Below are 16,385 nucleotides of genomic sequence, written 5' to 3' on the forward strand. Positions count from 1 at the left end.
AGGTGTACACAGTAAAGAGCTGGGTTAATGCACAGGAACTTTTAAGTGCTAAGTGCCCTGAGAGAGAGGCAGAGAAGCAAAGTTCACCTAGGGTGAGAGACTAGGAGAGGGAAGGAAAGCCCTCAGGTGAGAGCTGGGAGACTCTGTTGTTTTCTATAGGTAGCTAGGATCCAGAGCTACCTTAGACAAAAGATTCTGCATCTGTGGGTTGTCTTTGTAGTTTAGATACCCTGCTGCTGATTTTCTTGTCTATTTATGCTGTTGCTTTTATGAGAATTTGCGTTTCATTGTGCATTCCTTGGGACGCGGGTGGCCACAGAGCCTCGGACTTGCCGATCAGAAGGTCGGCGGTTCGAATCCCCGCGATGGGGTGAGCTCCTGTGGCTCAGTCCCAGCTCCTGCCAACCCAGCAGTTCGAAAGCAGGTCAAAGTGCAAGTAGATGAATAGGTACCACTCCGGCGGGAAAGTAAACAGCGTTTCCGTGCGATGCTCTGGTTCGCTAGAAGCGGCTTAGTCGTGCTGGCCACATGACCTGGAAGCTGTATGCCGGCTCCCTCGGCCAATAAAGCGAGATGAGCGCCACAACCCCAGAGTCGGCCACGACTGGACTTAATGGTCAGGGGTCCCTTTACCTTTTTATGCATTCCTTAAAATAATTGCATTTGTATAATTATTTTGAGTTGGATGTTACATAGATGTTACGTTGTGAAATTGGTCTTGCATGCTGCAGTTTTCTGGCGAAAGGTGGCATATTATTATTATTATTATTATTATTATTATTATTATTATTATTATTATTATTAAACCCATTGCTACTTAAGCTGGGGCTGGTGTGTGTTTGTGTGTGGCTTTTGTTGCATGCATCTGTCTCCCTGCAACTTCCCATGCGCAGCCACAGAAGCTGACTGAACCAGAGAAGGAATGGAATGTCGGGCAAAAATGTCGGCTGATCAAGTCGCTGGTGGGCAGGAAGAAACACCCCCCCCTCCCCCCTGCATTTCGCTTTGCAAAAAGCAAGCTGCCCCTCCTCTTCCCATTTAGGCGCCGACCCCTTGACCCTCGGAACGTCACCATTCAGCTTGGAATGAGACGAGAGGGCACGCACACACACACACACACACACGGGGCCGGCTATTTTCTGTTCCTGCCATGAGTAACCAGGCCTGTCTCTGGAGGCCTGCAGACAGGTTTATGGATGTCCGGTCGGACAAAGAGAATACAGGGCTGTCTCCAACCTAGCCGTGCTCAAAGTAGACCCATTGCAATGAATGGCCCAAGCTCAGACTTGTTCATTTCAGTGGATCTGCTCTGGGCAGGACTAGTGTTGGGATCAGGCCAATGCTTAGTGGTTAGAAGAGCCGGGTGGGGAACTGGGTCAAAAAATGGGTGGGCTTCAGCTGGCGATGGTCTCTCAATGGGTGGTGCCTTCAAAGCTCTGGGCGAACCCCCACTCACACTTTGGAACTCCCTGTCAATTGATCTCAAGCAGGAACCTTCACCGAAACCTTTCCAGCACCTGCTGAAAACATTTTTTCTTCTGGCAAGCCTATCTAGGTACAATGAATGTGGATGGGTGTTTTAATCTGGTTTAAAAAAATAAAAATTAAATGGTTGTTTTGAACTTTTCCTGTCTGGAAGAACTGATGTAGCTGGCTTGTGCCACAGAAGGAGAGAGGTTGGGTAGAGCAGGGGTCAGCAAACTTTTTCAGCACGGGGCCAGTCCACTGTCCCTCAGATTTTGTGGGGGGGCGGACTATTTTTTTTGGGGGGGGGGTGAACGAATTCCTATGTCCCACAAATAACCCAGAGATGCATTTGAAATAAAAGCACACATTCTGCTCATGTAAAAACACGCTGATTCCCGGACTGTCCGCAGGCCGGATTTAGAAGGCAATGGGGCCGAATCTGGCCCCGGGGCCTTAGTTTGCCTACCCATGGGGCAGAGCTTAATTCACACTCACCAGCACCATATTTGCTTCCAAGCTCTCCAAGCGGTCAAAGGAAGCAACAATCTCCAGGCCGGAAGCATCTCAAAAACCAGTCCATCCAATTTCACCACTCCTTGATGATTTGCAAGGGATTAGCAACTGGGCTGATGACTAACTTTCCTGAAGGGCACTGTGCGAAAGGGAGTGAAGGGGTAGTGAACGAAAATGTTAAGTCGTCGTCCCTGCACGCCAGGTCTCCTAACACTCCTCTTTTACCAGCAGGCAAGGACCAGGATGGAGGCAGTGTCCGTTCTGCCCGGACGCTGAGGTCCATCTCCGAGGGTCTTCTGGCGGTTCCCTCACTGCGAGAAGCCAAGCTACAGGGAACCAGGCAGAGGGCCTTCTCGGTAGTGGCACCGGCCCTGTGGAACGCCCTCCCACCAGATGTCAAAGAGAAAAATAACTACCAAACTTTTAGAAGACATCTGAAGGCAGCCCTGTTTAGGGAAGCTTTTCATGTTTAATAGGTTATTGTATTTTAGTGTTTTGTTGGAAGCCGCCCAGAGTGGCTCAGGAAACCCAGCCAGATGGGCGGGGTATAAATAATAAATTATTATTATTATAAGACAGGCCATTTTGTGGGGAGGGGGGGTGGGAAGTCAGCAGGCTAAATCTCCTTCCTTCTCCTAGGAGGCCTCGCTCACCCCATCGCCTCTAAAACCTGGATGTTGTTTCTCGATTTTCCCAGGGCAATCTACCCCTCCTCCCACTCTGGTCCTCCCTTCTCGTCTCCCCCTCGCCCGCTCCCCCCTTGCAAACCCTCCCATTGGAGGCTGACTTCTGCGCTCTGCAAGGTCTGGGGAGGAGGAGGTTCCACGGGGCGGCTTGCAGCTCCGCCGCAGTGACTCCCAGGGCGACCCCCCAGCTTCGAGGGCTGCCAGCACCCCCCCCCTTGCCGTTGCTTTCCCTTTCTTCAGTTGGATGCCCCCATTCTCAGAGTATTTGCTCAACAGATGGCGACTGCTGGAATGCAGAGGCCCGTGTGTGTGTGTAAACGCTCACACTCTAATTAGCATAACTGCGATCCCCGGCTTTCTGCGGAACACGCTCGCAGGTGTTGTAGGCAGGCTCACGCCCTCTCTGCACATGCGCGGGGATTGCAAAACGCAGATAGGAGGCCAGGATGAATCTCCTTCCTGGCTTAGGGCACGGGGAGGGAAAGTATAACGTTGGTAAACAGCGGTGCCTCCCTTGCAACGCTCCAGAATCTGGATGAGAGAGCACAACACAAGCCAGTTTGTATCCTCCCCCCAATAAAACACCCCACCTTAGCACGGGTTTGACCATAATTTCTTGCGATTGAGAGATCTGGTTTCGCACATTTTTGCTCATAGGCCTGTTCTGTTCTTACAGTCGCCTGTGGGATGGTTTGTTTTTTAAAAAAATCAACGTGAAAATTCATCCTTAAATACTTGTTTTCATTTACCTTGGGTTGAATGTGCTTCAGGTTGAGCGCTTTTGGGTTGCGCTCTACGGCAACCCGGAAGTAATGGAGTGTATTACTTCCGGGTTTTGCCACTCGTGCATGCACAGATGCTCAAAATGACGTCACGCGCATGCGCAGAAGTGACGAATCGCAACCCACACACGCGCCATTGCGTCTTACCTTCCATTCAGGATGTGAACGGGGCTCCGGAACGGATCCTGTTCGCATCCCGAGGTACCACTGTACTTATTCCAATACTTGCTCTCTCGCAAAACGAGCGTTTCGGAACACACCTCATCTGAAGGCATGCCCGTCGAAATCCGTTTTATTCTAAATGAGACATTTCTTTCGTCCGAGAATCGTACACCGCAAAATTCAAAGGACTGTCGAATCCAAATAATAATTGCGTCCCGATCGAATACATTGGCCGATAAGATACAGATTACATCGTTCAGTTCACAGAGCTCAAATTCCTGAAGCACTGCTGATAATTTCTGCGCTAGGTTTGGGTGGCCTTGGCTCCAGGAGCAAACTTTGGGAGTCTGGCACCCTGAGCGAGGCCAACATTTGCTGCCCGCAAATGGATCTTCTCAATCATGGATCTTCTCAATTTTGAACCCTGTTGGCTCAGTGCCCTGTGCAGGGGAACCAACCACAGCGCTCTAAATCCAGCACTGCTTGGCACAGTTTAAGGGTAGGCAGGTAAGCTGGGGTATGTTAGGAACCCAAAGGTATTACCCCCCACCTTGTCTCTGGTCGAGACCACTATGCAAAGCGTAGTTTCTCTGATGTGCCCTATCTTCTTATTTTCTGAGAGCCTTTGGTCCTACAACTGGGGTCCCAAAAGAAGTGCAAGTAACTGGATGTGCTCACATTCCCCTCTGCTCAGCCTTCCCTCTGCCCTCCTCTCCAACTTTTACTGACTTTCCCACATAATACACTGCTTAAATTTAGATGGAAAACTCTGTAAGGCCCTCTTTGCTCTGCAAGCAGCTGCATATGTTTTAGAAAAACAAGACAAGTGCCGTACTTTTCGCTCTATAAGACGCACCAGACCATAAGACACACCTAGTTTTTGGAGGAGGAAAACAAGAGGAAAAAAATATATTCTGAATCTCAGAAGCCAGAGCAGCAAGAGGGATCGCTGCACAGTGAAAGCAGTGATCCCTTTTGCTGTTCTGGTTTCTGGGATAGCTGCGCAGCCTGCATTCGCTCCATAAGACGCAAACACATTTCCCCTTACTTTTTAGGAGGGGAAAAGTGAGTCTTGTAGAGCAAAAAATACGGTACGTCCCTCTATTCCACACTCGACTGGCCCCCCTCGCTTCATCATAACCGGCATCTTAGTCCCAGAAGCATCCATGTTCAAATATATAAAAGGATGTCACATAGAGGAGGGAGAAAGGTTGTTTTCTGCTGCTCCAGAGAAGCGGACACGGAGCAATGGATCCAAACTACAAGAAAGAAGATTCCACCTAAACATTAGGAAGAACTTCCTGACAGTAAGAGCTGTTTGACAGTGGAATTTGCTGCCAAGGAGTGTGGTGGAGTCTCCTCCTTTGGAGGTCTTTAAGCAGAGGCTTGACAACCATATGTCAGGAGTGCTCTGATGGTGTTTCCTGCTTGGCAGGGGGTTGGACTCGATGGCCCTTGTGGTCTCTTCCAACTCTAGGATTCTATGATTCTATGATCTCATCGCTGGGTGAAAGTTTGCAGTTGCAACGTACAAATTACTCCAGTGTGCCATTGCTCTTCTGCTAAGGGACCGCGATTTTACATAGCCCCCCATAGCCAGCTCGATGCAGCTCTCCTGTACAAATCCTGACTCAGTTATAATCTTACGAGGGGGGCTCAGCCGAGCCACCATTTTCTTTGCCTCAGCCTCCGCCCTTCATTATTATTATTTTGCAAGACCAGTCTCATAAATAATGGCCTGACACACAAGGCTGTGGCGTAGATGGCTGAGTTAATACGAAAGCAGAAATGAGGAAGAGGAGCACTGTCTGCAAACAAGTCTGCTGCGAAAAGCATTGCTGGCTACAGAGATTTAGGAGAGATTTGGAGATTCAGGAAGCCTTGCTCTCACTCAGGCCTGCCTTTGCCTGCCTTCGGTTAAGTCCTTCTACAGTACCACTCTTCCCAGACTGAAGGCAAATGAATTAAGCTGGATCTGATGGGAGTTATAGTTCAAAACATCTGGAAGACCCTGGGCTGAGCAAGGCTGCAGTGTTTAAATGCTAAGAACAACTATCATGATTATGGTAATCGGAACTGACTTTTTCAACTCAGTTTCTGAACTTTCGTTGCCATGTAACAATAGTTTATTGTCAGGTTACCTGGTTCATTGTTGGTACAGTGTTCCCTCGGTTTTTGAACACCTCTGTTGATGAACATTTCGGTTTTCGAATGCTGTAAACCCAGAAGTAAATGCTTCAGTTTTCGAACTCGCCTCGGAAGTCAAACATGCCACACACCTTCCGTATTGAGTTTTCCATATTCACTTTCCGTATTGAGGCTTCCATACTGAGTTTTCGGTTTTTGAACGTTTCAGAACTCGAATGGTCTTCCAGAACGGATTATGTTTGAAAACCGAGGTACCACTGTATTTTGTTATACCGTGTTATACAATTATTTTTCTTGAGCTTCCCTATTTTGTTGTCCCGTGTCAAATATTTTTATTTGAGGTGGATGTCTTTTCTTTTTCTACAATTGTTCCCTTAAATTCTTTCTTTGCTGTATTAGCGCTGTTGGTCAAAGACATCACCTTTCGCACCTTCTTTAGATCCTTAATTCCACCTAAAAGGCTCTCTCTGCAATGCTCTCCTTACCTTGAGCCCACACAGAAAATTCAGGACCACGGAAGCAGAGCCTTTCTCCTCCCTCCAGCATCCACTAAACCTACCTTGTTCGCTGGAGTTATCGCCGCTCTGCGACGCAATCCCACCACTGGAAGGTCCCGGCGTTCCCGAGTGCGTGGATCCCGTCTCATCATGGTCCCGGATCCAAGAGTTGTTCTACAGGAGAAAGGAGCACATATGGCAAGGTTAGCTGTGTGAGTGGGCACCAGGAGTGGGCACCCAGACCCATGTTTTCCTTTCATTCCCAACCCAGGAAGAATGGTTATCAGCAGAAGGGTAGATTAGATAGATAGATAGATAGATAGATAGATAGATAGATAGATAGATGATAGATAGATAGAGTTATGGAAAAAATCTAGGTGTGAGGCTGCTCAGTCACCCAGCTCGTCGGGCAGAGCCCGCGGGTCCCTGAGGAATAAAGGAAGGATTCCAGCCAACCGGAGCAAATTGCTGTAGACCAAAGTTTATTGCGCAATAGGTTCAAAGAGCAAATCTCAAAGAGCAAACTTTTAAAACTTTCCCACCATATCCCAGAATACAGTTCGTACAGCATCATTTCTACATCACTGACATGTCACAAAAGGGGAGGGGTTAACCTTGGCAAACATGTCCAGACAAGTCCTTGGTACAAGATTATCATAAGCACACATGGCAGGGCAAGACTCGGGTATAAGATGAGCATAGGCAAATATGTCTTAAGTACCCACCACCCAAAAGTACAATAGAAGTTCCTTTGCATGTCTGGAGCCTGAGGCAAGTCAGGTGATGAGATTTGGCTTCCTTTGGCTAACAATGAGCCCAGCAATTGTCACCTCTGAGAACTTCCTGAAGTCCTTTCTCAAGGGGAAAAGCTTTGGAATGGAGGAAACTGGGAAAGGAGATGATTTTATATTATTTTTAAAGCTAGGTAACTTCCCTGAGCTGTCAAGTTGAAAGGATACATTCAGGCATATAATTGTAATATTTAACTTTAAAGATGTGCCCCCCCCCAGTATTTCCGTAACAATAGATAGATAGATAGATAGATAGATAGATAGATGATAGATAGATAGATAGATAGATAGATAGATAGATAGATAGATAGATAGATGATAGATAGATAGATAGAACCCTTCATCTGTCACCTGCAAGGCAATTCTTATTCCTTGGGCGTTCCGTGAATGGCTTGGAAGAGAAGCTTTGCAAGAACTGAGCCGATCCTTGAATATCCTCAGTTGTCCCAAAGGCCATGCAACCAGAGTCAAATCTATATTGTATTCTTTATTAAACTAATTAGCTAACTATTTCGCCTCCCCCACCCATACCTCAAGGCAAGGTACAAAATGCAATGAGCGTGGCGTGGAAAACCAGTTAAGCACAACACAGAAAATAAGAGCAGATGAATGGAAAGGCCATACAAAATAGATGCCCGTGGCAGAGACCCAGCTAGGAAAACTTAAGACGGTACATGTAAACCAATTAGAACACCTTGCAATTGATTCTTTATTGACCTTGAAGCATCCCTCATCCCTGAGCGTATGACAAGGAGGAGAAAAATAGTTCTCTGGGAAAGTTTCTCTCTCTCTCTACCCCCACCCCGTTCCCCAGTCACTTTGGGTGCTCAGTGGGTGGAAAGTTAGCCATGTGGAACTGTAGTCCAACAATGATTTGGAAGGCACCAAACTGCCTGCCCCCAATCTGCACCCCCTCAAAAGTCCCCCCAATATCCCTGCAAGGTAAAGGTAATGGACTCTGACCCTTAGGTCCAGTCATGGCCGACTCTGGGGTTGCGGCGCTCATCTCGCTTTACTGGCCGAGGGAGCCGGCGTACAGCTTCCGGGTCATGCGGCCAGCATGACTAAGCCGCTTCTGGCGAACCAGAGCAGCACATGGAAACGCCGTTTACCTTCCCGCCGGAGCGGTATCTATTGATCTACTTGCACTTTGACATGCTTTTGAGCTGCTAGGTTGGCAGGAGCAGGGACCGAGCAACGGGAACTCACCCCGTTGCAGGGATTCGAACCATCGACCTTCTGATTGGCAAGTCCTAGGCTCTGTGGTTTAACCCACAGTGCCACCCGCGTCCCGTCCCTGCAAAGTAGGCTGGTATTATTAGTATCCCTAGTGTGTTTGTAAACAGGGACAATCAGAAGGCAAATTATTCCCTATCCTGACCCTGTGCAGACAGGAAGAAACGAACGGACAAAATATAGCTCAGTTGGTTAGAGTCTGGTGCTGATAACGCCAAGGTTGCAAGTTCGATCCTCGTAAGGGACAGCTGCGTGTTCCTGCATTGCAGTGGGTTAGACTAGATGATCCTCAGGGTCCCTTCCAACGCCACGATTCTACGAAATTTGTTTTTCCTGGCAAGGGCAGCAGCTTCGCCGGTTCGACTTCCGCCTGTCCAGAGGCTGCTGCCGGCTCAGGGAATCCCTACCATGCGGCAACTCCTTTATCCGCAGCTCCCAGTTCCTTCTCCCATGCAAGCCTTTCCCCCCCCTCCCCATAAATCCTTTAAGGAGGAGGCCAGGATTTAGCAGGGATTTCCACAACGCCTCCGCTGGGGCTGTAATTATTTTGACCCCCCCTCCCTCCCCTTCCCTTGCCCAATTGAAGAGAGTTCAAAGGGGGACACCGGGCCTCTGGCGCAGCTACCGAAGGGGCTCGGATTGCAGCCCCCCGACTTGCCGGGGGACTAAAACAAAGCCCCGGGGCCCCCGCGCCCCCGCCCCGCCCTCTCATGCCCTCCCTGATTAACCTGGCAGAGCTGATCACAGGAGCCCCACAAGCGAGAGGCCTAAGGGGTTCAAGGGGTTAAGGAGCTGCGGATTTCGAAAGCGAACCTAACACTTGTAGACCACAATAAACGGGAAGGGAGGGGTCAGGGGGTCGCTGTTTCAAACTCTAGGAAGCGAAGGTAGCAACACTAGCGGTTAATTAAGTGCAGGCCCAGCAGCTTCTGCCCAAAGCGGATTTTGCGAGAGCCGCTTAAGAGTCAAGTCCAGGGCTGAGATTTGGCTCCCCATCTTAAGGACGGAGGCTTAAGCATGTTAACGGGGGTGGGATTTGAATTTCCAACAATTATTATTTGGGATATTAGCATTCCCCACCTGCCCACCCCGCGCCCAATCGTGGAACTGACGGCCGCAGCAAAAGCCACTACCTTTATTTTTATTTATTTACAATGGTACCTCAGGTTACATACGCTTCAGGTTACATATGCTTCAGGTTACAGACTCCGCTAACTCAGAAATAGTGCTTCAGATTAAGAACTTTGCTTCAGGATGAGAACAGAAATCGTGCTCTGGCGGCACAGCAGCAGTGGGAGGCCCCATTAGCTAAAGTGGTGCTTCAGGTTAAGAACAGTTTCAGGTTAAGAACGGACCCTCCAGAATGAATTAAGTACTTAACCCAAGGTACCACTGTATTAAAAATCACACTTTCATACAAGAAGATAACACACAGTGCTGCAGTAAGAATCTCAGGTTTTGAAAGGCACGTCTAAATTGGCAAGGAGTTCCACAGGGCATGGCCTGCCCCAGTCAAGGCTTGGCCCTGGGTAAAAGCCAGGCAAACGTTACACGCCATGGAGGCCCACCCAAAACGCGCTTCTTACCTGCCCTTCATTAGAAGGTCCCACAGCAGGTGTAAAAATAATGCAGTGTTAAAATTAGCCCTAGCAATTTACAATTGGGAGAACAGGACGGGTCGAAATATAGACGCCTTCAGTGTCAAAGGGTAAAAATGGGAAATTCAGATGACTTGTTTTTTAAAAAAATAAAATGAGGGGGAGGTTAGGCACATATTGAAAGCCCTCGGATGCAATAGCTAATGCATTTTAAATTGCATTTTAACCTGTATTTTAAATTGTCCCCCTCCTTTTTCCCTATTATGTTTTTACTGTGATTTTATTGGTGTTAGCCGCCCTGAGCCCAGCTCTGGCCGGGGAGGGTGGGGTATAAATAAAATTTATTATTATTATTACCATGGTACCTCGGGTTAAGTACGGTACTTAATTTGTTCTGGAGGTCCGTTCTAAAGCTGAAACTGTTCTTAACCTGAAGCACCACTTTAGCTAATGGGGCCTCCTGCTGCTGCTGTGCTGCCAGAGCACGATTTCTGTTCTCATCCTGAAGCAAAGTTCTTAACCTGAAGCACTATTTCTGGGTTAGCGAGTCTGTAACCTGAAGCGTATGTAACCTGAAGCGTATGTAACCCGAGGTGCCACTGTATTATTATTATTATTATTATTATTATTATTATTATTATTATTATTAATCAGAACCTCCATGTAGAGGTGCAGTGTACCTGCGATAAAGCGGGGCGTGGGGTGGAAAAACAGGGGCAGGCCACCAGGCCTCGCTTACAGGCCCCCTTAGGCAGTCGCTGGAGATGGGAGAACGCTGATCTCCATCCAACACGGACTTTCTTTCCCCTTCATGTTCAGTGTGGAAGAGGAGATGAACAGCTAAGAAAGGAGTCAGTCCTCAGATGCCGGGCTGCGGATGTTGCTAGAATTAGCCTCCTCCCCCCCCCCCGTCAGCTTGCGCCACCCCCCCCCAAAAAACCCCTCCACTCTGCAAAGCTTCCAGCCCGATAGCCCCGGGGCACATTAAAAATGCAAGGAAGTTGCTATAGGCAAATGAATGTGTTGACTGCATTAGCGGGGCTTGGGAAAAAATGAAAAAGTTGGCGGGGCGGGGAGGGGAAGGGAGAGATCAGGGGCATTGCAAGAGGCGACCACGTCTCCTTCATTACCAGCTAACTGTCAGGGGTAATTATTTTCCAAATGTACGACCCTTTTCTTTCAAACTCATGAATGTTGCAAGGAGAGCTGGGTTCCCCCTTCCCCCACTTCCCTTACAGGGGAAGGGGCGAGAGTAGCCATACGGGCTGGGAGAGGAGGGGTTATATTTATTTTACACCATTATTAATCACTCCCACCCCCCAAATTAAGGTAGACCAAAAAGAGAGGATGTATGGAAGTGAGAGCTGGACCATAAAGAAGGCTGATCGCCGAAGAATGGATGCTTTTGAATTCTGGTGCTGGAGGAGACTCTTGAGAGTCCCATGGACTGCAAGAAGATCAAACCTCTCCATTCTGAAGGAAATCTGCCCTGAGTGCTCACTGGAAGGACAGATCCTGAAGCTGAGGCTCCAAGACTTTGGCCACCTCATGCGAAGAGAAGACTCCCTGGAAAAGACCCTGATGTTGGGAAAGATGGAGGGCACAAGGAGAAGGGGACGACAGAGGACGAGATGGTGGGACAGTGTTCTCGAAGCTACCAGCGTGAGTTTGACCAAACTGCGGGAGGCAGTGGAAGACAGGAGTGCCTGGCGCGCTCTGGTCCAGGGGGTCACGAAGAGTCGGACACGACTAAACGACTAAACAACAACAAAAAGAGCGGGAAGCGGCTTGAGAGATAAGCTCGATTTTGTAGGATGCAAACACACCATTCCTTTCTCGCCACCCAACAAAAGGCTTTTTGAAGCAAGCAGAAGCTGGCTAAACCTGTTAGGAGACAGGACAGGGTGTGTGGGGTGCGGGGAGGGATCCCAAAGTCAGCTATATTTCAAAATGCTTTATGTGAGACGTCGGGTAGCCTGAGGATATCCAAGTGTGATTTCTGCACCTCCGTCTGCCTCGGCAAAAATTATCGCCGCGCGGCAAAGCGCGCACTTGCAGGCAAAAGGTTCGCACCCTCGAAACTCCATCTAGGGCTGCGAACTGTCCTAAACACTGGGGAGTCATCGGTGGTCTGTGGGCAAGATGGAGTCCCTTGGCCTAATTCTGTATGGCCTGGTTTCAAGGGCCGTCTCTCTGCAAGTGATCTGTGGCAAAAGCGAGCTCTTCCCTTGTCTGACAGCCTGTTGGGCGGAGAGGAAAACAGGGAGGGCGTCGGCACCCCCCACATTTGCTTTGGCCCCACCTATAGGAATAAGAATTTTATTATTTATTTGCCTCTCATCTGACTAGGTTGCCCCAGCCACTCTAGGCAGCTTCCAGCAAAATATAAAAAACACAACAGAACATCAAACCTTAAAAACTTCCCTAAACAGGGCTGCCTTCAGATGTCTTCTAAAAGTCAGATAGTTGTTTATTGCCTTGACATCTGGTGGGAGGGCATTCCACAGGGCGGGTGCCACCAAAGAGAAGGCCCTCTGTCTGGTTCCCTGTAACCTCACTTCTTGCAGGAAGGGAATCACCAGAAGGCCCTCGGAGCTGGACCTCAGTGTCCAGGCTGAATGATGGGGATGGAGACGCTCCTTCAGGTAGACAGTCAAATCTCAGTTGTCGAATGTAATCCGTTCCGGAAGACCGTTCGACAACCAAGGCGTGGCTTCTGATTGGTTGCAAGAGCTTTGGAACGTTCAGGTTCCAAAAAACATTCAAAAACTGGAGCATTTACTTCTGGGTTTTCGGCGTTCGAGAACCGAAATGTTCAAAAACGGAGCCATTAGAGAACCGAGGTTTGACTGTACTGGGCCAAGACCATTTAGGGCTTTGAAGTTCAGCACCAACCCTTCAGGTTGTGCTCAGAAACGTACTGGGAGTCAATGTAGATCATTAAGGATGGGTGTTATATGGTCCCGGCAGCTGCTCCCAGTCACCAGTCTGGCCACTATATTCTGGATTAGTTGTAGTTTCTTACAAAAGCAGAATGAGTATTAGGTAGCACTTGTAACAGACTGAAGCAGTAGATTGGGCATATTTGCCAGGTCTCCCAGCAAAGAAATCAAGTTAGGTGAGGATCGCCACACTTTCACGCACAAAATAGCACGCCCTGGATAAGAGCAGGATTTAAGACTAGAAGGGACTCTTCTGAAGTCAATATGTTTGGAAGAAACAGCTGCACAAGAAATATCTGCGGATATCATTTCCTAAACTGAAGAGGGTGGGATCCCATCATTGCAGCAGCAAATTTTATGTCCCCAATACAACTGGGTTATGAAAAGTTGCCATTAACTCTCAGAAAGAAAAAGGGGAGCGCAGTGAGGCCAGACAAGACTTCTTATAACTCTTGCCCAGCATAAAGAAAGCTGACCCAAGCAAGTCGGTCAGAAATGGTAAGAAAACACAAGGTCGCATGATGGATTACTTATTTATTAAAGTGATTGTTTCAACCTGCCCTTTTCAGGGATGGGAAGAACAGAATTCCAGCATGTCAAGAGAGCAGAGAAAACGACGGACACGGACTTAAAATTTCATCACAAAAGGCGGTGCGGCTAATGGTAATAAATAACTAATTATAAAAGGTTGTTTCCACAGGAGAGAAAGAGCTATGTGCCATTGTAAAATAAAAAAAAATGAAATAAATGAAGCATTAAGCCAGATCACTATCCTCTTTAACTAGCACAACAACTCTAGCATCCCAAATTGCAATGTGAAATAACGATCTGGAAAATCCTGCTGTTACCCCAATTGCACATTGGCTATAGGGAAAATAGGAATTTGCTGTATTGCGAGTCCGACCATTGGTCCATGTAGCACATTATTGTCTACACTGGCGGTAGTAGCTTTCCATGGTTCTAGATAAGGGTCCATCTTGTGGGATGTAATCCACTGGGAGCAGTCAAATACAACATTCCTTGTCTTCCTAGAGTGGACATGCAAGGGGATGTTTGGTCCAGCCAGTTGAAACTTTCTGTTCCTCCTGGGCTGGAGCATCCTTCCTTTTGCATGTGATAGAAGGTGGGCGTGACCTAACCTGTCCAGGTAACAAAAGGATGAGTCACACAGCACACCTCTCTCTTTTTCACTTCCTTCTTCGTTTGACCAGCTTCTAGCTAGGACTGCTCTGCTAGCTCTCAGCTAGCAGAAGTTCTGGGATTATCCTCCAATATGGGGTAGATCCACATGTACATATTTGTAACTAAGTCTGCCTTCAGGGATCCAACTGTGAACTGATGTAAGTAAACTTCTTTTATTGACTTTGAATAAGATTGTGGTGTCTTTATTCTTTTAAGTTCAAGGGAACTTACCAGGGACGTACAGTACAATCTGAGACAGGTAATGTGAGAGGTAATGTGAGAGGCTTACACAAGCCTGCAGCCAGCTATCTGCTGTGAGTGTAAAAAGGGGAATGTAAACTCTGCTAAGTAAAGGAACTTGCTAGCGTGTGCTGGTCCCGTGGGCTAACCATGAGGCAAGGTCCGAGTCCAGTCCGAGGTCGAAGTTGCAGTATGGAGGCAGTCCGTCAAAGCTGAAGCTGGGTCCAAGGCAGGGAGTCGGGTGCGGCCAGGAGCTCCAGCAGGACAGGCTCCAGCAGGCAGGAACTGGCTACCAACAATGTTGCTCCCACAACTTCGGACTGGGCTGGCCGGCTTTTATGTGCCCCGAGGCATAGGGCAGCCCCGATCCTCTGGTGACTCGCCTCTCCTGGCCTGGAGGCGAGCACTCCTCCGGCGGGAACTTAGTTCCCTCCGCCTCTCTGCCCTGAGCCTCTGCAGCTCAGGAGAGGCTGGAGGGTTACCGGACCCAGAGGCAACCTCACCTTCCCCTGACGGGGCTGAGAGTGGAGCACCGGCAGGCAATGAGTCCTCCATCACTTCAGGAGCCAGAGCAGACTCTGCTGATGCCTGCACCTGAGGATCCAGCACAGGTGAGGACCCTTCAGGCTCATGCCCCAGCCCCAGCTCGGCTGGTTCTGGAGGTGGGGAATCCTGTGCAGGCTGGGATCCCTCAGGTTCAGCACCCGAGTCCGAATCCCAGGCCATAACATAGCGCAAGTTAGAAGGATATTAATAATCAATATACAGTGGTGCCTCGCAAGACGAAATTAATTCGTTCCGTGAGTTTTTTCGTCTAGCGAATTTTTCGTTTTGGAAGTTTTGGAAAAGCTTCAAAAATCACCAAAGTCTTCAAAAACCTCAAAAAAGGCTACCACACCGCGTGCTATGAGTTGCTCCTCGAAGTCAAGTCACAACTGTATTAACGGTGTTAAGAAAAAGGAAACAAACTTGCAAAAAACGCAAGACGTTTTCGTCTTGCGAAGCAAGCCCATAGGGAAATTCGTCTTGCGAAGCAGCTCAAAAACCGCGAAACCCTTTCGTCTAGAGAGTTTTTCGTCTTGCGAGGCATTCGTCTTGCGGGGCACCACTGTATCCTCTCTTGCCACCCTGAACATTCCCACACCTCTCAGTCCTACCTGAAGACGCTAAAGATTGAACCTTCAGCCCTTTTAACCCCTGAGCTATTGCAGGTAAGCATCCCAAACTCACAAATGATGCTTCGCATCAAGGTAGAGTTGTGCATGGAAATGGCACTGGGAGATCTTCACACCACACCACTTTTCCTATAAAACATTTTGGAATTTACTTGACTTTGCAATATAGTTGATGCCGCTGATCACAAGCACAACATTCAGACACACATCTGAGAATCTACATTTGCAAATTTCCAGGTCGGCAGAAAACTCCTTGAAAACGTGCCTCCTTTTTCTTAAAGTCAAATTATGATTGCAGCAGGCAAACGGTTCGGCTGCAGCCAGGGCTTGCTGCCCGAAGCTCATCCCCCGCAGGTGTCCTACCTGATCAGAGAGGCTGGCGCAGGAGCCACCAAAATCTTCAAGGTCGGATTTCGAGCCCCCGTCTCTGTCGTCGATGACCAAGTCGATGGGCATCTTCCCCTTGAGGCAAGTGATGTAGCGGTGGCAGAAATTGTCACAGAGGTCATGTACCTGCCAAAAAGAAAGAAAAAAAGTGAAAATGAAAGAGTAGCCAGGAGTGGCTGGTTTAAAAGCCAGGAATTTCCAGCTGGTAAGTATTCTACCTGAACATTCAGGAGTTCTGGAAGCAACCAAGAACTCAGGGAAGGGGGGGGGAGATATGGACTTTTCCCTTCCTAATCATGGCATAACAGATAAGATCCTTTCCTGCATCAGTAACTGGTTCAAGAGCAGGAAGCAGAGGGTATATTTATATGCCCAGGATTTCCCTGCACCATAAGAAAAGCCCCCATTTTACATGTTTTTGAGTCCTCTGATTTTCTGTTTTGTTCGCTTTCCTGTGTTTTTATATTGCTGTTTTATCAGGCTCCGGTTTTGTTCCTGTTTATATATGTGTGGGTTTTGTAAAGTTCAATCTTATTATTTCATTATCATTTCATTTGCTTTAACAGTACAGTGGTACCT

At 48.2% G+C, this 16,385-nt stretch overlaps 1 protein-coding gene across 2 annotated transcripts in view; it reads right to left on the minus strand.

Annotated features, from left to right (window-relative positions):
- The window catches only part of MEIS3 (Meis homeobox 3), a 75,593-nt gene that overhangs the window by 27,782 nt on the left and 31,426 nt on the right, over positions 1-16,385 (minus strand). For both annotated transcript variants that reach the window (XM_081200552.1, XM_081200553.1), the window contains 2 exons: positions 15,783-15,932; positions 6,318-6,429 (listed from right to left, as the gene is read on the minus strand). In XM_081200552.1, coding sequence (XP_081056678.1) covers positions 6,318-6,429; positions 15,783-15,932 — 262 coding nt within the window. The remainder of the gene's footprint in view (positions 1-6,317; positions 6,430-15,782; positions 15,933-16,385) is intronic.

The sequence above is a fragment of the Podarcis bocagei genome (genome assembly GCF_964188305.1).
Source record: "Podarcis bocagei genome assembly, chromosome: 7".
Classification (NCBI taxonomy): Eukaryota; Metazoa; Chordata; class Lepidosauria; order Squamata; family Lacertidae; genus Podarcis; species Podarcis bocagei.